Here is a 21,452-nt window from a genome sequence, read left to right as displayed (position 1 = left end):
GCGGAACCTTTAAATAATCGTATTTGCCTGTAAATATCATTGCTGATTTTGATGATTTAATTTGAAGTTGGGTGCTATAAAACAGGCAGAGAGTAATATTTTTGTACTTCAGAATATGATATATTTTACTAATAAAACATTTCAACAAATGTAAGGAAATTCACCATTTATTGCACCCCCTCATCAGTGTCGTTGCTATTTCACAATGCCAGCCAATGTTGCTGTGCCTGACACATGGTACAAACTACTTTGCCGCTACTGTGTCACTTCCTTTGAAAATGTTCTCCCAATCAAATAATATCTGAACAATAGTCTTTGTCTGAAACTGACCAATAAAGGGGTTCATGCCTTCATTACAACCAGCCATTGTGCCATTACTGTATATCTGTACTGGTGAGTATACATGCTGAATATGTTCACATATGTTGACAATGCATTCTAATGATTATGATATGAAGATACATTATATATATGTAAAAGGGCAGGTTGATAAGTTGATAAAGTGAGTAATCAATGGAACCAGTCTAACCATGTGCCTGCTCTGACTAGCTATGTGTATTTAGAGTCCTTTAACTGGGTTAAAAAAATTCACTCAACCCACTTTGTTTGCAAAAGATTTAAAGCTGGGCTTGAGAACACAACCATGGGAGCCATAGCCACATTTCTTTTCTGCCTTTGTTGGTATAAGCTCGTTAGTGTTTATTTAAATTGAAGGCTTTTTCATTACAATCCATAGAATCTTGTTGAAAACCAATCTGCTCACACTACCTCATTTTTGTTCAAACCACTACACTTCCCACAGAGCAGCCGAACCCAGCTTCAGAGGGTGTTAAAGAGATCAGGGAGCAGGGAGGCGGGCAGGTACACTGAACGAAGCAGCTGCCTTGGCAGGACATACTCTGAACCAATAATCCCAGTAATTTTCATGGCTTGGGGAGTAGCCGCCCATCTGAATTGCACAGATGTTTCCCACGCTTGCAGTCCGATTGATTTCCCTGCTGGGGAACGTAATTGTCCGATCCAGTTCTCTCGGACACTTTCCTTTGGTAGATATGGCTCATGTAGATATGTAATACTCATGGCTCCTTCATCCTTAAGTGAAATCCCAGCCAGAACGCCAGGGACTTTTCTGATGAGAGATAAGGCTTTGGCTCTGTAAACATCAGCTTTCTCCTTCCCTTTTCTCATTTATTGCTTCAGTTAGATTAACACATCAGTGCATGCATGACAAAGGCTTATAGCCACTGTCTGAGCTTCTCAGTTTGTACGACAGTAGAGCTTAGTTTTTTTGAAATTGTGTTTCATATTCTGTTGTTATTGTCTCCAGGCATGCCATCTCACTGACCATTGTGCTGAGGTCAAATCTGATTTAATTTGCCAGCTCTTGCAATAAAGCAATAAGTTGTAACAGTATTTCCAAAATCTGGTTGTCTTTTGTAGCAGTGCTACATTTATGACTTAGCTAATTCTGTGTTTTCTTTGTCTGTATTTCAGAATCATTATGTTCTTTTACTCCAAATGCATTTACTGCTTTACCGGTGGAATTTCATTTTGTCCTGATTATTTATCTCTCTCTAGGGGAGAGAACTGAGTTGTCTGAACACTTGCCAACTTAGAAATTTGGGTCAGACAAGGCCTGTGTGAGACACGTTTGTGTTTTCTATCTTCTGTCTTCTGCCTGTCAAACCAGTGGATTTCTGTGGCAGAAAATTCTATCAAGAAGCATATAAGTCAGCCTTCCTCTCTCTATTTGAAATATCTTGCATTGCTAAATCACTTAGCCTCTCAATAAAATTAACTGACAACTGTTGTTCATGTAATTGGGGAGTGAGCCAAATCTAGTGGCTATAGTCCTGCAGATTATGTTAATTTGTTAAGAGACAGTTTTTTGAGTTTGTGGTTCACTTGGATAGTCTGCTTATTGCTGATCTGATTCCTTTCCAAACCACTGTCATGTTATAAAAGCCTATGAGTGTGTAATATTCATGAACCTACACATTATCATATTAATTAATAAGTCACTAGTTTTAAATGAGTGATATTAATTGCATAGAATGAAAATGTAGTAGTTGTAATGAACAAATGCTTTGTGTTGCCCCAGGTTATTGACTGTAAAAGATCTTGTTATAAAAGTGTTTGTCCATACAGAAACTTTTGAAAGAGATGACATAGACAGGAATGTTTAGAACCTTTTAAAAGGTATACATACATTTTTTCAGTCTGTCAATCAATTTGTCATTTTTGCGTTAAACCACTTGAGTAAGTTGGGGTGACTCATTGATGCAATCAGCATGCAATTAGCATAATTTGTGGTGATAAGTGTATAAAGTAAAGTACTTAAATGTTTGTGATGCAGGCATAGTGGTTTGTGCAAGCAGCGTCTTAAAAAATGGCAAAAAAGGCATTACAACACATGATGAGGATGCAGTGCTTATAGTGCTAGCAAAAACACATGTAGTTGAGGAATCCTGCACAGTTTTGTTTTGCTGATCTGACTGCATGCTCTAGGATATTGCACAAAAGTTTACATTATCACCATAAACACTTTTTGTTTAGCACCTTAAACATCTTGATCACTCTTCATTTATGCTGTCTGCAGTTTCCCAATCACACAATTCCTGAACACCCAATCACACAATTGCTCCAGTGCTGTGATGGTGAAGACTACCTTGTACTTTCTCAGAGGAAAATAAAATGAGCCAATCACATCTTTTCATGATGCTATTAATGCAATGCCATGGAACCTTTACACATGCTTGGGGGACAAAGGTAACTGCATCTAAGCTAACAGATGACTGTACTAACAAGCATTAGTCTTGGTTTTGTAAGGGAGGATTTAAGTATTGATGTTGTGTCATGTAATTCACTCCCTTGATGTTATATATTTATATAAATAATGATTATATTTATATAAATATATCCCAAATAAGAAAAACTGCAGAAATTCAGCTAAAACATCTGTATGACAGTTTTGGATGATCTGATAAGAGTGCTGTTAGTACTGCAAAAGCAAGTAATGTGATAATAAACAATTAAGATAATGTTGTATGATGCCATGATTTAAACTGAACTTCTAAGCTCAGTGAAGTAGAGCTTTCTAGTCTTGTAAAGGTCAGGCGTGACAGTGGAGAATGAAGAACATTTGGAAAGTGGGAAAAGCCAGCATGAAGCACTGCTTTATTTTTTGTAGCTGTGGATAGGTGGCCATGCCACAAATGATGTAAGCTGCAGTTAATTGGTGTAATTTGCTTGTGTGACTTTCATCAGGAGTCCTCGGTAGTCTATTAAATGTCAGAGAATTTGAGTCGAGTCACTACATGAGATTCCATACAGAAGAGCCAAAGCCCCCCTGTTGTATGGAAAAGCTGAGCAGTGTCATTTTGTGTGTGTGTGTGTGAGTGAGAAAGAGAGAGAGAGATTGGCTCCAGAAGAGGCTAGAGTGTACTGATACACTGTGTGCTCATGTTTATGTGCAAAAGTGACTCTGTTTCTGCTTTAGCACTCAGCTCTTAGTTATTACCTTGTCTTCACAGGGTCATGGGGTGCATTTCCCTGGCACTCTCATTAGCACACTTTCTTGTGGTTGAAGACAAGCATAGAGACAAACAGCCTGAAGGTATTGGTGGATAAAATACAAAAAGGAATAATTATAGTACCGTGTAGAAAGCTATCAGCCTTGTGTGAAAGTGTAAACGGCTCATCCGTGGCTTAGTTTTGTTTAAACATGGCAATCTTTGTAGAGTGTTTCCTAAATCTGTTTGTGTTAGTACAGCCTGTGTGGTCCTGACTGGTTACTGTCTTACTACACAAGGCTGATTTTGGTAGATGGCATGTTTTTTGTTGAGAGTGGTAGTAAGGTTTAATACAAGTCAGTAAACAAAACTTTGTATTGTCAAAATCTCAAACCTCTTTTCTTGTAAATGTAAAAAGATGACACAAACAGACACTCACATGTACAAGCACACACAGGAGGCATGACAATGCAGGATGACTGTCAGATGTTTAATCCATTCAATACAGGATTGTTCACTCAGTGCAAGTGCCAAATAACAATATTTCAGTCAATAATGTGTGTTGTTTATGTACAGGTTGAGTCGTGGTCCAAACAGGCAGGGCACAAACAATGCATCTAGTGTCTTGAGTGGAGGGTTGATGGGAAATGAAACCATTTACATAGTGTTCTTAAGACTGAATTTGTGGATGACACAAGGGCCATCTAAGTCAGCAGCAAAGAAAGAGAAAACAAAAGTATAATAAACAGTAAACACAACCAAAATGGACGCCAAAGCGAGCAAATAAACAAACAAACAAACTAAGAGAGAAGTGGGCTAAAACATGAGGAGGGGTCTTTCGGTTTCTTCATTCAAATAACCACAAAATAAGTCAATTAACAAACTTACTTGTATATAGATTTATATTTATATATCTAAAGTGCATTATGGTACAAAAATATAGAAGGTCAGCAGCACCTTGATACATTTACAAAATAAATACACCATTCAAACAAAATAAATTACTGCAAATCTGACACTGATAATTGGCATAGTCCTAACAAAAAATATATATCAAACAAAAAGAAAAAAACAACAAAGAAAAAGCGAAGTATTCACAAAGATCAAAATCTGTTGCCCCACAGAGCACGAAATGATGTTTTATCATTATCTTTTCATATTTGTTTATTCATGATGAATATTTACAAACAATAAATATTTCCCTAACATTTTCCAAACAATCACTATTACAGTGAGTACTGCAACATGAGCATTTAGGTGTCCATTTTAAAATGTCCTTATTGATCTGAAAGACAGAAAAATCACAGTAGATTAGATACAGGGATAATATTTCACTGTTTACTTCAAACTAATTTATTTGTTGTTCAGTAATACAAAGTAGTTTCCACATGTCAAGAAAATAACTATAGTTTTAAACCTTATACACAGTCTTTATATATATATATATATATATATATATATATATATATATATATATATATATGAGAGTATGTATATTGATTTTGCTGAAGCAAAATGGCTAAATTGGTAAATTAGTACATATGTTGGCAGTTATGCAACGTGTTTACAAATGTATAAATAAGCACCCCACTAAGCGGGTGCTAAGCATCAAACAACTTATAGTTCCCCTGTCTGGGTTCATAAAAAAATATACGTAACGAAGTCTGGTAAAAAAAAGATGTGTGTAGACATCTTTGATAAATGAAAAACAAGAATAGGTAATGAGATTAACAGCACCAGTGTGGACATTTATGGTTATTATTAATTTAATTCATCCAGTTAAGTTAATTTTAAGATTATCATATAATATCTGGCATTAAAGTAATGTGTAAGCTGTGTAAGCTTGTGATGAATAAAAGGGAGGACCATTCAACGTTTCAAGTAAACTGACTAGTCATCAGTTATTTGTGTTTTTTTTCATACCTTGGGTGCAAATTGCCATGTTTTGTTATGTCAGATAATAGCCACCTCTCTTGGCTAGTATCCTACTTAGGTTTCAGGTAGAATCTCATGATCTCCCATTTAATTTTGAGATAATGTTTTAATTTTTTTCACAGGAAAATGTCTATATATATATATATATATGTCATATAAATTCAATTAAGATATAGTAAGATTGTTTTTTTACCGTTGTCAGAGACTGACAGTGTTCTAGTGCAGCACTCCTCGCTGGCCTACAAGCGGTCGCCACTCCAGGTGTAGACCACTGCCCAGCTCATCCACCAAAGCCCAGCTAAGTGAACGGGCTCTCCGTTTCCTTTTTTCCCCTTCTTTTCTTTTTCCTCCACGTCCTTTCTTCTTCTTTTTTCCTCCCACCTTCATGGCACTGTCTTTGTATGGCTGCGACTTGTTGGTTTCCTGTGGCAGGTTGGTGCCCTCCTCATCATCTTGGCCATAGATAATTGGCAGGTTTTTGGTTCCACCGGCAGGCTTTGGGTGAGCAGTGCCTGGGCTCACACTGATGCCAACGCCGATAGGAACACCCACATTTACTGCTCCACCTCCACCACCACTGACTCCACCCCTCTGCTGCACTTCACGGATTTCTGCAGTGTGGACTTCGTGCAGCAGCTCCTGCAACCACATACGCCTCTTGAAGTCTTGCAGCGTCCGACCCTTATCATGCATTAGCTGGGCATGGGTTACTGACCGCTTCCTAAAAAAAAATTGAAAAAAAGAATATAACAAATCAATTCTGCTTTTGAAAAAAAAAAACAATGCTACTTAATATAATTGTAATATTTATTACAAAATTGTAGACTTGCTATCTCACGCTCCAGGAAGCATTGGTGGCAACAAGTCTTATTTTGTTTAATTACAGCACTGCCGCAATAATAATCATTAAATATTAAATTATAGAAATAGAAATCAATGGTATCTCTAAAGACAAGACCACTGAACAATGTTAGCTTTAAAAATTAATTATTTGATTGATTGCATGTTTTCTAACCTATGCATGCTTCATAGAAAATTGCTTGTGAATTTGTAGTAGTTTGTTTCGTCTTATTTTGACCACAGCATCAGATTTCTTTCAACTGTAATCACTTTCTAGCAAGATACTCCTGTGCTTAGCCCCAAAACACAACACTGTGCATTTCCACTCAGATCCATGCTGATGATCAACCCCTTGCCAAGCCCCCCACCCCCCTTTTCTTTCAAACCAGCTCTTGGGCTCAAGGCCTTGCTCGTTCTGCATTTCCCCAAAAGACTCAACAGTTCCAGTTCCCTGCATCTAACCCAAATAAATCACTGAGTGATGATGTGAAACACCTTCAAAGAAGGCACTGGCCCATGAAACGTCTTGTCAGGGGGTCCACAAGTTTTTTTTACTGTTTTTAGACACACTTCCATGCTTGACTCGGGAGTTTTTAAACATAGTACATCAGGACTGTCTTAAGCAGTACATTCCTGTGCAACAGCAAAAGCCAATAATCACACTGGACCATTCATTGGAGGAAAGATGATTAAAATGTCGACAGGCTAAACTCGTTTTGCAGTAATTCTAATTAATGGTGCTATTGTGTCCCACTTTAAATCATTTGGAGGTCCAAGTGCCTGAACCTTTGACAGTTGACAGCTTCTGCAGTCAGAAAGCTCTCTGCTCTCGTATGCAGTTTTGGATACTGGGCACACAGTCCAAGTGTCTTGAAACAATTACACATATCACAGAGCTGGTGCCTTGACTGTGCCAAAGTAAAGCATAATTCAGTGCTATTTCAAAATATTCACTCTTTCACTCTTGAGAGAACGGTGGTGGGTCTGAGACCCACTTTTTACAGCTGCTGGGGAGGAACAGTAATGCACACATTAAACCAACCAGCAGGTGGCAGTAAAGTATGTCAATGAAAAAGTTGGTCACATCAGGACAAGTTCAGTCATGTCTTAGCAAACTGTTGTACTGTTGTGTGTTTTTACTGTTGTTTTATGAGGAATAATCACATTTACACTGAACTAAAAAAACAGCTAATTCATACAACTAATAAAAAGTCTATTAAAACAGAGTAAGCTTGTTTTAAAGATTCTAGTAGAATGCCATTGACTGTCCATTACTGGACTGTCTAACATATGCAGTCTCAGTCCATTTCAAGGTGGCACAAATCTAACAGCATAAACATTTTTTTCTTTTTTTTAAATATGCAATGGTGACTGAATTATTTAAAATTGGCTGGAATTGAACAAAAATAATTTGCTTTTATTTCCTGCAGCCCTTTGTATCATTACTAGTGAAAAGGCCAATATCACGCTAACAAATAATCATTAATGCATGATACAACTCTTTGTTGAACTCAGAAATTAACTGGTAGGTAGCTAATCCTATTTGTCTGATGCATAAATTCCAACATCTGTATATCAGGCTACGGAATTTGTAGCGCTGCAAATATTGCCATTTTTCCATTTCGTTAAACTGATCTGTAAAAGAATTTCCCTGCCAGGCATTTGAAGATGAGTTTTCCTTTCTTTGGAAAGTCCGTTTATCCCCCTCCTGCGTCTCCTAAATAACGCATTGCGTCCTGGCCTTGCATGTGCTGATTGGGGAAAAAAGCTCCTCACGTCTGTCACTCCTCATTATTTTCAGTTTATATTCGGAGAAATTTATGAGCGAGAAATGGCCCTGAGAGTGCAAATCGATCCTGTAAAAGCCAAAAGCCAGTTGCTTTATGTGCACAGATAAGCTAACAGACAGGCATAAAATGACAAGGCGAAGGTAAAAGTGAAGCACACACAAGAGGGCCTTGTTCTGCTTAAATTAAAGAGAACCCCCAGCACAGGCTGCACGGACACTGGAACACTGCATTACAAAGAAAACTGAAAATGCACAACCCCGACCTTGGGTCGGAATCTTGTAGTTTTATATGTTTCTTTTTATGTGCTGAGGATTGATACATGATATTTGTGGAATATTTTCTTGCGGATTGGTATATGATATTTGGTGAATATTTTGCTTGGTATAGTAAACGTGAAGGTAAAGGGAGACATAAATGAGAGATGGTGCTCGGTCAGGTCTGGAAATTCCAACACCAGATCAGGTACTTCAGAAGACGAAGGCTAGAACTGAATCAAAGCTCTGCTGTGCACTGTTCAAAAATGGTAGCACAGAAGATATATGGGTGAAGTAAACCCAAATGAACGTAAAGGTCTCAGTGAAGAAGGAGGAAAATTCCTGTAAAATAAGAGACTAAAAGATTGTACAAAATGAGTGATTGAGTAAGTGAGGGACCGTGGATGAGAGAGAAAAGCTCAAATGAAATAAGCGACCAAGCAGATTGTACAGAATGAGTAAATGACTGAGAGAATGAGAGAGAATGTATAAGTATGTAGTAAGTAAGAGCACTGACTGATTTGTGGCAGCTAGGAGGGAATGTGTGTTATCATTTCTAAACTCTATCAACCCAGGAGAATTAGCCCAGGCTTTCATGCTGGGCCACACTCTGCTCTCCATTTCCTCTGCACTAATGCCCAGCCAAACATAACTAGCACCACCACAGGTCCACTTGCTAACATCATCCACACACATTTATTAAACAGTACCTCATCATCACATCCCATCAATTATTTTGGGATGTTTCTGACTCATATAAACCATGTTAGTTTGGATTGAAGGCCAAACGCTGGGGGACATGATGTGACCTCAGTAAATTTAACTTGCAGTTGTCAAAGGATTAAATCATTTTTCATAAGCATGTCTGTCATTATTTTTAGATATGTAGCCTGAGAAATGTTTCTCAATTCAATTTGGATCTTTTAATTTTACTTTTATTTGTGTAAGCACAGAACGTTTGAGTTAATCATTAACAAAAAGGAAAAAAAATCTCAGAACTTTAATTTGATTATTTGTCTTGTAACTACAGGTGTTTCCTGTAAGACACCTTGCTTTGTTTTTACCTAGAATACGATCAGTTCAGATACTCCCTAGGGCACAAGGAGAGAGAGGCAAAAGAAAAAGTTTACATACAGCACCTGCCAAGCTATTGCTTTCTGCCATGTCTAAAGATGTGAAGAGATTGATCTCTGCTGTTTCTAAACAGAGTAGCAGTGAGAGTGCACCATCGTTGGCTCTCGCCACAATGGGTTTGCCTTTTAAAATCTTTGCTTGGCTCATGTGTTTGATCCTTGCTTGCTCACTTGGCGTTGAGCCATTTTAAACTCCGGTAGGAGGCATTGTCAACGATGGCAGATTGTCAACTCTGTGGACTTGTCAGCATTAGCTCGTTATAAACGGTGAACGCCCTTTTGGATGTTTGGTGAGCTCGCATGAAGATAAAAGATCTTGAGTGGATACTGCTGAAAGAGGACCTGTGTTGTTTGGATCCAGTTGACTCTAACGTGATACTTTAATATCTTTTGTGTGAGCAAAAGTTCAGTCTATTAGAGATAATATCAGGAGAAAGGGCCACAACATTCAGCTTTTCAGATTACATTAGACAAAACTGAATTACTAAATGTATTGACATTTACTGCTTAGATTTAATTGTGCTGGCAGTTGTTACTACTGATTAATAGATTACAGTGGTTACTGTTTGTGTAGTACTTCCAGGAAAGAATAGTTTGCTCTGTGTGGGTGGCAGAGTAATGAGAAAACCTCTCACTGTTCAGGCAGCTCTGAAGAACAGAGGGCAAAGGTCAGATGACACATCACAGCCTTTGGCAGCAAGACACTAATCGTAAAAAAATGCAGCGAATGGTCAGTCTCATGGACTTATCCAGAACATCCTCAACAACCAGCATTCACTCTCATCCCCAACAAACAAACACCTTTTAAAATTGGTTATATGTGTGTAAGACCACACACACACATACACAAACACAGACATATGAATCAGCCCTGAGCTGCGTCCTGCATCAACACTACAGTTCCTACAGATCCTCCCTGTAGACCTCTGACTGTGAAAGCGACCTTAGTGAGAGCACACTGTGGAGCTAGGCAAATTGAGTCAGTAAGTATATCTCTCCATTCATTTTTTATGTATTATTCTGCCATTGACCCAATCTATTATGGATTGTGAATATTGTCTCTGTCATAAGTGAAATGTTAGTTTGTACCTTAAAAACCTTAACTATGTGAACATCATAAATGAATGAATAAGGGATGACTCGTCCATCCTGCCCAGTCTCGGTTGATTTTTTTTTTTTTTCTTCAAACTGTCCTTTTTGACATTTAGAGTTTTCTCATCAAATTTACAGCAGTGAGCTGACTGTATAAAATAGTTATGGCATGACCAAAACTAAGAAGATAATTGCAGAAACCTTCTTTCTGTCTGACACTGATTCTTTCAAGGCACACTTGGTTTTACCCACCCACTTCATTTCTCACTGGCTCTCTATCGCTTCATTAAAAGCATATTGGAAGGTTGACCCTTCACTGGCAGGGCAGAGGTATGCACAAACATTGCGGGAGATTAGCTTTCCAAAGGGAATGGCTCTCTAGAATCATGTTTTGCATCCTGGGCCCTGATCAGGGGCGAGCGGGACTTAGAAGTTCCTTTGCTCGAATAGGCATAATATACTTCAGCATGAGAACCCGTTTAGCTTGGGCTACCGCCTAGCCCAGCATCAGCACTCTCTCTTTTCTCTCTCTCTCTATCACTCTTTCATTCCTCACCTCTAGTGCTCTCTGTAATGTTTTTTTTTTTAGAGAGTGAACCTCTTGTAGCACAGAGAAAGTACAGTGTATGGGAAAGCGAATCTTAACAGTTATCACAGCGAATAATAGGCTACAGGGCCTCACAAGCTAAGAAGAGACTGATCAGAAAGCCTGAAGCGGTGGGGGTGTGGGATCAGCACTCCATCAGTGTGAGCTTTCCCCCCTCTCTGAGCAAACACACAGGTGGGTGCTAACTATCAAAACAGCTCCCGGCACGATCCCCAAATGAGCACATTTTCCAGCCCTGCAGCCAACCAGCCCTTTCCCCACCACACAGCAACTGATGTATATTAATTATATACATATATATGTAAAATAATAAGAATAACTGCACATGCTGTTGTTATTTTTATTTAAGTTTGTATATTTTTACTTGTATAAACTTCCAGGGACCTATAGGTGGGTCCACATTGAAAGCTTTTGCCATACTAACAATTTTACAAATTAACAATTTTTTTGCATGAGTTTTATACCAGTTTATTAACTGCTAACTAAGTCCACACAGTAAATCCTAATGTGATATCAAGCCCTGTAAGTGCTAGAATTTAAGCGCTCACAGTGTTGATTTAAAACTGTAAATGTTCATCAAACACTGTGAGATTTAGTGTGTTGTCATTACGAAGATTAAAATGTGTATTCAGTCCTACATTAAAACAAAATTACTTAGTCATAACCATAAAATAGAGTTAAAAATGCATGGACTTACATTCTATTGCTGAGGGCATCAATGGGCCTGCCATAGTGCGGCACAGGAGAACACAGTAAGAAGACGGCCAAGCACCAATGTTGCAGCAGCCTCCTTGAACACAACATCCTTCTGCTCAGTGTCTACAAAAAACAATACAGAAAAAAGATTCATAAGAAAAAAATCTAATTCTTCATACTTGAGGATATGTACAGAAAGATATTCTGCTTATTCTTTTTGTTCATTACAATGCTATTTTAGGCACATAAGTGCAAACAGACAATGGAACAATTTATTTTAACCACTAAATAAATTATTGTCCTGTTTTCCCCTCGCTGCACATGCTGCTTTCTGAGAAGAGAAGTCAGGAAGTTCAGACTGAAAGACTTCAGCGCTTGTTTAACTCAAACCAGTCCAGCATGTTTCAAAGAGAGAAAGAAGAGGATTCCAGCAAGTCCTCTAAACCACAACAAAACGTAACAAAAAACAATTCAGCTGGTGAAACCAACTATTCAGAGCAGACGAGGACCAACAGAAAAAGAGGGAGAGAAACTTACTCTCCCAACAGCGATGTGTGTTTCTCAGAGCGTCAGCTCACTTCTTACTTCTGTCCTCACTCAGGACTGTTGGCTCTTTCAAAGTGTCCAGGCTTAACAAAGTCCAAACAAGCTCAATCAAAAAAAAAAAAAAAAAAGACTCTGGCCAATCCCGGTGTGCCGTCCTCTATTTCCTCCTTTAGAAGAGGAGAGATATCACCAAACTTGGACCCAAATCAGATCTCCAACATGGGCTACTTTGTCCAATAATGAATGAATTCCCTTTTTTTCTTCTTTTCTTTTCTCCAGATACATAAATGAATCTATGAATCAACAAGACCAAGCTGAACGTGATGCGAGGTCAATCAGTGTATGTGTGTGTGCTCCAGGTGGTCTCGCAAAGGCAGTCTCTGTAGTTCTGCCGCCGGAGGCTGTGCTCCAGCCTGTTATAGAGGAGGCTGTGGGACCAGCCAGCACAGTGATGGGAAAAGTTTCAGCAACAACTGTCTGCGCAGGTTGGGAGTGAGTGAGGGAGGGGTGAGAGAGGGAGGAGAGGTGGAAAGGGAGAGAGAGAGGAAGAGTGGGAGGGTAGGTTATGACTTGGGGAGCCCTCACAAAGACTCAAAGCATGTGTATTTGTCTGTGTGTGTGTGTGTGTGTGTGTGTGTGTGTGTGTCTATGAGTGCTAGAGAGAAAAAAAGAAAGGCCAGCTGTGGCAAGAAGGTGGCGCCCAAGTAGCATTTCAACTCTTCAGGGACATACATTGAGTGTGGCACAGAAAGATAAGAGAATTGTGCATAAATGTGGTATAGGATTCCACAGAACACACACGCTCATAGAGTCCATACACCCCTAAAGACGCACTGGAAGGAAATGCACAGCATTCTTTACACCCCAAAGAGCCAATTTAGCGCCTACGATAAACTGTTTTTGGAGGCCAGAGCCCCAGGCTTGGAGACATGGCAAAGCTCATTAAGAGCAAACACATTGGGGTTGTGGGGCTATATTTCTTTATGCTCACCAGTGACTTATAGGAGAGTCCAGAGAGCTATTAATTATTTGATGTTATTTCTTTCCCACATGTCTGAGCCATTTTTTCTCTTTTATTTCATGACAGGTATGTATAACCAGCTACTATGAGAAATAGTAACTGTACATTACGTCAAACCGTCCTGCACAATTGCAACCACAGTTTAGAACTGTGTTGATGTCACATTTCCTCAACATGGAAATAATGCAAACATTCTAACAAGTATATTCAAAGCTTTTTTGTGAGAAAGCCTGTTGTGCTGTATAATGTGTAGGACCTGTTAAGCAGAAAAGCCCAGCTATTGCAGAGAGCTATTACAGCTCTCTTTCTGTTTCGCTCCTCTTTTTAATAGGTCATCAGGTTGTAGTGTAATAGATAAGGTCTTTTAGGGGTTTTGTTCAGCAATAGTGTTGTTCCGTTAGCATTAGTAGTAAGGATTAGTGTGGTCACTTCTCTGATCTTTAATCTCCATCCTGCTTTTTGCCTTTGAAACTAAGTCTGCTGACATTTTCTTCTAGTCGGAAGCTGGCTTTGTCTCTGACTTCCTAATGTGATCTTGTTTGACAGCTTATGCTGAGCTGTGTGTGCTCTCATGCGTTTGTGTGTGTGTGTGGATTTCATGTTTGAGGCATATCGTGGCCTTTTCAGTGGAAGGTTTTAGACTCACACCACCTCTCTCGAACGTAATACTAGTTTGGGCTTTGTTGTCACCCAAGCCTGAGCCTTAAGTGCCTCAGCAGAACTGATATGCTCAACTCTGAGTTTAGATAAAAGCAATGTGTGTTCCTCTGCTTTCCTGTTGCTACAAGGCTGCACGTTCAGTGTCATTGGCCCAGGAGCCAGCAGTGGCGACATCCAAAATGCAATCTGGAGCCATAGCTGCATCTCATCACAGCAGTCATCACTGGAAAGTTTCAGTCAGCACGACCCACACCAGAGCCTCATGGGTTCGGCATTAACTCCTTGAGCATCCGCTTTGAGTTTGGAGCCTGTTTGTAAATGCCATTTTTCTTTCTCTGTGTAGCTCAACAGGAGAGACATCTAGGCACCCTAATGAGACTTTGGCCCAAGCTCACTGTATAACTCAGGATAATGCCCTTAAGGGCTCCCTTTCTTCTCCCTCTCCGGGGCTCTACAAAGTTGACTTTTTTCTTCTTGGTGTGAGGCACTTAAGCGACTTGGTTGAGTTTCTTAGATTCCATCTGCTGTCTGTGGTCTAGTGTGGGGATAGGGCATACTGGGTTTCTTTGTGGGCAGGCTTAATGCTTTGTACTTGTCATGTAACTTACACTCTACATCCAGCCACCTAAACAATTAGACCATGGAGTTTGCTAGCATCAATAATATGACCTGATAAGTGTATTGAAAGAATCAGCATGTGGTTTTAAATGTATACCTATAGCTTAATTTTTTTATGGTACTGCATTTGTAAACATTTATATGGTTCCTTTATCCTAATGCTATTTGATGTGGATCTATATCACTTGGTGCAGTTTTTTTTTTTATTTTTCCTCTGTACACCAAAACCATTATGTACTGAAAGAATCAACATGTGATTTAAATGTATGCTTTCAGCTTTAATTCAAGAGGTTAAGCAATTCAAGGGCCACAGTATTTCTAATTAATGGCTTAAACGGTCAGGGGTTTATTTTAAGTGCTGAATTTGTATTTGGTAGCTGTTCATGGGAACTCTTAATCTACATCCCAAAGAGGTGATGGTGCAGGTTAAGTAGGCAACCACTAAGCTCAGAAAAATTAAGCCAACCTATTAGATGTTGTCAAATCAGTAATCTGCTACATAAAAAAAGAATGCATTGGCAAACTCAGCATCACGAAAAGGCCTTTTGTCATGTCAAATAGTAAAAAGAAAAGAAGAAAAGGAAGTGGTAATTCAAAGCATATCATCTGTGAAATACGGTGGAGGCATTGTTATGATGTGGCTGTGCGTAGCTTCCAGTACAACTGGTTTAGTGATGTTTATTGATGATGTGAGGACTGATAGTAGCAGGTAGCAGGAATAAGCTCTCTTCAGATTAAGTCAACTGCATACAGAATACAATGTTTTTCAGTACAGATAAATTATGTTTCAGAATATAATGCTAAAGCAACCCAAGAGTTTCTTAAGAAGAGGAATTGAAATGTATGACATGATAAAGTCAGTTTCTTGACCGCAATCCAGTATACTTTTAACTTACTAAAGGCAAAACTAGTAGCACAAAGACCTACAAACATGCAGCAAATAAAGGGGTCTGCAGTAAAGGCCTAAAAAGCATCAAAAGTCTCAACACTCAGCTGAACTTTTAATGATGTCTATTGATTGAATGCAAATAATTGGCATCCGTGTATACAAAATAATCTTTATTACACACTTTACTTTACACATTTTGTTGTATCATATTTTCGCCTGTTCTATTATCTGTTTAAACTGAGGCCACAGATAGGGATCAGCTGTGTCAAAAACCTGGAACTCTTATTCATCATTTTCATCTCCTCTCTGTTCTGCTTTGATCAGCAGGGTTGATCACCCATCAACAGACTCTTTAATCTGGTGGTGCTGAGTGCTCGTGTGGGATTATATCCTCAGCTTCTTTCAAATGTTAGGCTAATGTCCTGAATGTCCTGGACTCACTCCAACATCCAACATTCTCCAAACAGCTTCAGCCTACCGTGAAATAGTCACTCGTTTGCTTGCAGCGCCTCATGTCAACACAGCATTCAAACAGCTAGTGTACACTCATTTCATAAAATGTGGCTAATTTCAGACATTCTAGGTACACTACTTTTAGTAAAGCATGGCTGTTAAGACTTACAGATATTGTGTAATGTAATTTTATGTTTTTTTGTTCATTAATTTCAATAACTTAAGACAGCTATAATCAATGAGAAAATTCTTTGATTTCAAAAGTCTTTGATAATTTTTTCTCACAAATAAAAAGTGCAAAAAAAATTGTGTCAAAAACATGATGCAGTTTTGGAAGAATTAAACATTTGAATGAAAGCAGGGATATTTAAACAGGATACAGAACCAACAGTAACTGTACGCATGTGATAGTCTCCAAGCCTTTATCAGCAATTATTATTTTCTCTTTAGCTTTTCCACAAACATGAGTCACTGTAATGCTTTACAGATTGCTAAAACGGCAAAAATTGATTTTCATGGCTGTCTTTCTTATTAGCATCCCTCCCACAGACACATCAAGGGAATTCTAGGAATTCCTTTTAGCTCGAGTTGCCAGCCCTCACAGCCGACATGCTCACTCAGCACTGCCCCAGGTGCCTTTAAAACATTACAGGGCTTTTAGTCACACATGATTTTAAGTGTGTGTTTAGGTAAACCCGCATTGAATGGATTTTATTTCTGTCTTATAAGTTATTTGAAACTTGCAGCAGGCTTATTTGTTCTTGTTTACTGCTGTGAGAGAACAATTACTAATTGTGTGCTATCAACTTTCTAACAAAGCATCTTTTGAGAACATTGCTTGAGGCATCAAAATATGGTGCAGGCTCCTGCTTTTAAGATAATAGTTCACATCTACCAGCCCTGCGGAGTTGCGCTTAAGTCTTTACAAAACTATTTACAAAACAAGTAAATTGCAGCCTATCGAGGATGGCATCCATCACTGGCTGCTGGTGGGCATGTGTTCTGTATTTGTGACGTAATATACCTGAACACTGCTGTATTTTTTTTCTTCTTCTCAGAGTCACTCATTAGTGTCTAATAACAAACAGGCTTCTCTCTTTACCCAGAAGCTGCTGTTGTTTATTGCAGAACTTCGTTCAGATGATAAAAGATTTGCCCTTAAGCGAAAGCAGTGGAGCACAAATTAGTGCAGTCGCTGCTATTTTACAGGCTATTTTGCTCCCTGGGATAGTTTCCGCCGAGAGCTTTAGTCTCTATGTGATGTACTTAAAGCCGCGGCTCTCTCGGCTACCTCCAGTCTACCTGTCACAGTCCACGGCCCATGTGGTCCTCCCCCTTCCACTTATATAAGCCTTTTCACGTTCGCTAGGAAAAAAAGACCTCATTCGAGACCACTAAAAAGTCTACTTTACCTGCATATAAACAGGTGAAAAAAGTCTTTCCTGGCAGGCGGCAGCTAGTGGGGAACGAGCCAGGAAAGCTGTTTTAGCTTCATTGAAAATTGCAGCCTTTTGGCAGGGTGCTGTATACACAAAACAAATGTCTACTTTTAATCTAACAAGTCTTTTCCCTCCTTCATCTCTCTCACTCTCTCTTTCTGCCACTTACTTAATTTTTTTACTCTTTAGCTCAACTTAGTGTTTGCTACATTTACAACACTGCTGTTGTCTCTCTCAATATAATTCTTCTACAGCGGCTATCTCTCTCTACTCTCCTACTTTTCTGCTTACTCTTTTATCCAACACTGTCTCCCAACACAACTACTATCTCTCTTTCCCTCTCTCTCTCTCTCTCTCTCTCTCTCTCTCTCTCTCTCTCTCTCTATCTCCCTTTCTGTGTCTCACCCAATACTGCTAGGTCCTGTAGGGTATTTCACCCACTTCCCTGTTTCTCTCTCTTCTTTTTGAAAACTGCTGTTATCTCTCTCCCAAAATCACACACTCTCACAACACTGGTGCTGACTCTCTCAACACAGATGCTGAGCGCTTCCTGCAAAGATGAGAACACACAGGGTTCAAGACTTTCTCCACATCTGCAGCGCATGAGGCTGCTCTGGAAATATTCTGCATTTATTTCATGTCACAATTGAGGAAATTCACTTCAGGACTGCCCTTGGCTCTTTTTCTGTGGGCACTGTCCTTTGCTATTTTATTCTTTTGGTCCACTTTTGTTAGAAGTTTATCCATTTGACATAAAATAAATCACATTGTTATTGTGGTTTCAGTGCAGCTTAGGATATTTGAAGTTGTTTTTAATAAATGTTATCAAATGATTTCTATGCTGCTCACAGAATCATCGTCTGTGGATCAGCCTGAGTCTGAATAACCAGACTTGCTGCCCAGTTTAAACTCTCTGTATCATTTGTTTCATACAATTTTTCTATAATGCTTAGTCACCTGACTGTCACGGTCTTTAGTCTACACGACCCTATCTTACTTTAAAATAATACTTTTGACATTCCTGTCAATCTGATTCTGTTTCAACAAAATATATTAATGTGTAAAAAATATGATTAACCTCCAATACTCTGCGGCAGTGCTGGTGGTGAAAGAATTCAGCCTTTTTGCACTGCAAAAGGCTGAAAAAAGTGTATATTTTTTATCAGATAATAGTTTCTATGGTGTCAGATAGACATAGAGGCAAAGAGAGAAAGGATGGGTTGAAGAGAATGAGAGAACAACCGCTCTATGTGCGACGTCTGTCTGACTGTTGATGAGTTTTTTGGCAGATTTTATGTTTTGGGTGTGTGCTGAGGAAGAGTGCAGCACATATGGACCAACTCAACCCTCTGCCCTGCACTTAATTAGAGAAAACTACATTCTACTTTCAACACACACTGGAAAAGAGGGGAGTTCACTCTGAATAGGGGGCTGAAGAATGGTCTGTTGCTTCACAGAGACAAAATGTCAGCAGTTCCTGTCAAAATTCCTTTGACATTTTGTTCTTTGGCATTTTCAGCCATAGACGGTAAATAAAAGTGCACTGATTTAGTACCATCACTCTTGAAACCATGTACAGACAGAGAATAACAAAAATGCTTTCTAATAATTGGACTGTTACATGTTCTAAAGAAAATATTTTTGTTCACGGATCTGGAACAAACTTTCTTAATCAGGCTTAAATGGTTAGAGAAGTAGTGACACTTTCAAAAATTAAGACTCGAGCAACAATCAGTCTGTTATACCAAAACCTATGTATTTCAAAATCCTGTGCTTAAAAATAAGATTGTTCTGTCACTTAGAGGTTTAAGGGAGAATATTTATCACATCATATTTTAGAAAAAAAAAAAAAAAACACATATATCAAGTACAGAGCCAATCCCCTTTATACTCACTGTTCTGATGATCAGCAGTGTTTTGTTCCACAGTGTTTTTTCGATCCTCCAATTTCTGAGCTTTTTGGAAAAATATTGTTTTGTAGTATTATCCTGATCTTCAGGTAGTCTCTCAGAAGTGTCCCCTTAGTTCACTTACAGCCAGTGAAGATACCTCAGCAGCTGTAAACTTGCTTGAAGTCTGTCCGGACTAGCCAAGGACTTCTGCTCCTACTTGTACAGCAAGTTGAATTTTCAAAATATATATACACAAGGTTAAGCCCCGCTTCTGACATCACTAGAAAGTCATCATCACTGCCTCAGTAATACAAAACATGCTGCATATGCAATTAGAGGATGCACTTACTCACACACTCCCCCTCCTTAGTGAGCACCCACACACACATACGTACACACACACAGACACAAATACACACTTACATTGTGGGTTTGTCTTATGCCCTGCCAAAAGAACCTGTTGTGTGTGTGCTTTTCCCTTCTTAAAGCCGAAAATCACGTCGGTATGTTTTTATGCGTTTCACACCACACACACGCATGAACACTCTACACACATTTTTCTCAGAAGGCTGCCCCACCACATTAGTGGGATGCATCAGCATGAACCCCTCCCCTCCCCCAACCTGATATTCCACACGACAAATGACTGTTATTACAGAGGCTTAAATACTACATAAACTGTGTCTGGGGCACATTAATATTATCATTTAAAAAATGAAAAAAAACGTGGGGAGACAGTGGCGACTGACTCTTTCTATTTTGTCTCTCTGGCAGGAGAAACAGTGTGTGACTGTGGTCATAATTAACCCCTATAAGTCTACAGAATTAGTGGTGGGTCCAGACCTTCATAATACTTCCATTGTAATTATTAGGTCATTCATTTTTGTATTTGTAAAAAAAATACCAAGCTTTTAATGTAACAATTATGAATGATTTCTTATTAGTAGTTTACTGGTGCTGTGGGTTTGATCCTTGCATTATGTGCAAGGAATGTGGTTTGTTCTCTGTGTGTCTGTGCTGCTCAGGTGTAGCGCCTTTGCTAAAGTGTAAGGAAATGAATATGTGTGTGATGGACTTGTCTTGCTAATTTCATGATTGCACAATCAAAAACGATATTGATGTGACCAATCATATTTGCTGACCTATATATTGCTTAGTGAGGTTTCTTAGTAAGGTGAGTCCATGAACTAGCTGTTATGTTCTATGTTTTATTTATTTATAATCCTTAAAAATTCTAAATAATTAAATATCCATTGCTCTTTAAATTGGCTTATAATATTGTCATTATATAAGTGGCACAAAAAAGGACTTGAAATGACAATTACATTTATTGCAGGTATTTCAGTGACAGCATATCATTAAAAAAAGTTATTGTTATTACAGACCTTCTGTGAGGTACTTGAGGTACCTTGTGCAATAGACTCTAACACTTTGTCCACAGGTTATAATTATTATTCTTGTCAGTATTATAGATCTCACACCTGTTAATATAGAATGTTAATTGAATGTAAATCTAGTTCATTACATAATTTACTGGGCAATTAGATATAAAGTTATGTAATAATAAAAAAATGGGATTGAGGTATGAAGTAGTAACTTTTAATTTAAGGTTTAAAACATTAAGAGATAATCCAATGAGCAGAGTAATCAGATTTTTCCCCCAGGGAGAGCTGCAGTGAGAGGGAGCCCGTGCTCCAAAGCCACAGCAGTGGTCAGCTGGCTCTAAGGCATGTGCACAGTGAGAGCAAGTTGCACCCGTTCCCAGCGCTAACGTCTGGGCTAGAGCTGCTCTATGTTTAGCTGCGGATGCTGCTGGTGGTTTGGGCTTTACGCACAGCTCTGAAATTTTACTCACTTTCACCGTCGTTCTCCCACTGTCGTGCATTTCCAAAGCCCTCCGCAATGACCTTACTGTCCCTCTTTTGTATGTCGCTCAGAATAAGCATTGTTTGGTCATTTTGGAGCTAGAAAGGCTAAAAATACCTAACTGGTTGTCATAGGTTTGCGAGTGTGTAGGCGGTCAGGCTATCACTTGTTTTAAACTGTCTTGATCTGTTCTGACTCCAACTGTGATT

At 38.9% G+C, this 21,452-nt stretch overlaps 1 protein-coding gene across 2 annotated transcripts; it reads right to left on the bottom strand.

Moving 5' to 3' along the window:
* Nucleotides 1-3,983: 3,983 nt before the first annotated feature.
* On the bottom strand, nt 3,984-19,581 carry pthlha (parathyroid hormone-like hormone a). 2 transcript variants are annotated; one of them, XM_007235053.4, is made up of 4 exons: nt 19,381-19,581; nt 11,861-11,982; nt 5,641-6,168; nt 3,984-4,797 (listed from the first exon to the last, which is right to left on the bottom strand). In XM_007235053.4, the coding sequence occupies exons 2-3, from the start codon at nt 11,965-11,967 to the stop codon at nt 5,664-5,666; spliced, it is 612 nt and encodes a 203-aa protein (XP_007235115.2). In that variant the 5' UTR covers nt 11,968-11,982; nt 19,381-19,581; the 3' UTR covers nt 3,984-4,797; nt 5,641-5,663. The 2 variants fall into 2 exon arrangements, with proteins under 2 accessions (XP_007235115.2, XP_007235116.2); XM_007235054.4 differs by lacking the exon at nt 19,381-19,581 and adding an exon at nt 12,397-12,874.
* Between the last annotated feature and the right edge of the window lie 1,871 nt (nt 19,582-21,452).

The sequence above is a fragment of the Astyanax mexicanus genome, chromosome 2 (assembly GCF_023375975.1).
Source record: "Astyanax mexicanus isolate ESR-SI-001 chromosome 2, AstMex3_surface, whole genome shotgun sequence".
In the NCBI taxonomy this organism is placed as follows: domain Eukaryota; kingdom Metazoa; phylum Chordata; class Actinopteri; order Characiformes; family Acestrorhamphidae; genus Astyanax; species Astyanax mexicanus.
Note: the sequence above shows the minus strand (reverse complement) of the source record. Positions and strands in the feature narration are given on the sequence as shown.

Coding starts and splice junctions, on each gene's coding strand:
- pthlha (XM_007235053.4), bottom strand. CDS start 11,967: ATGTTGTGTTCAAGGAGGCTGCTGCAACATTGGTGCTTGGCCGTCTTC. Junction 6,169..11,860: donor GATGCCCTCAGCAATAGAAT/GTAAGTCCATGC, acceptor ATTTTTTTTTAG/GAAGCGGTCAGTAACCCATG.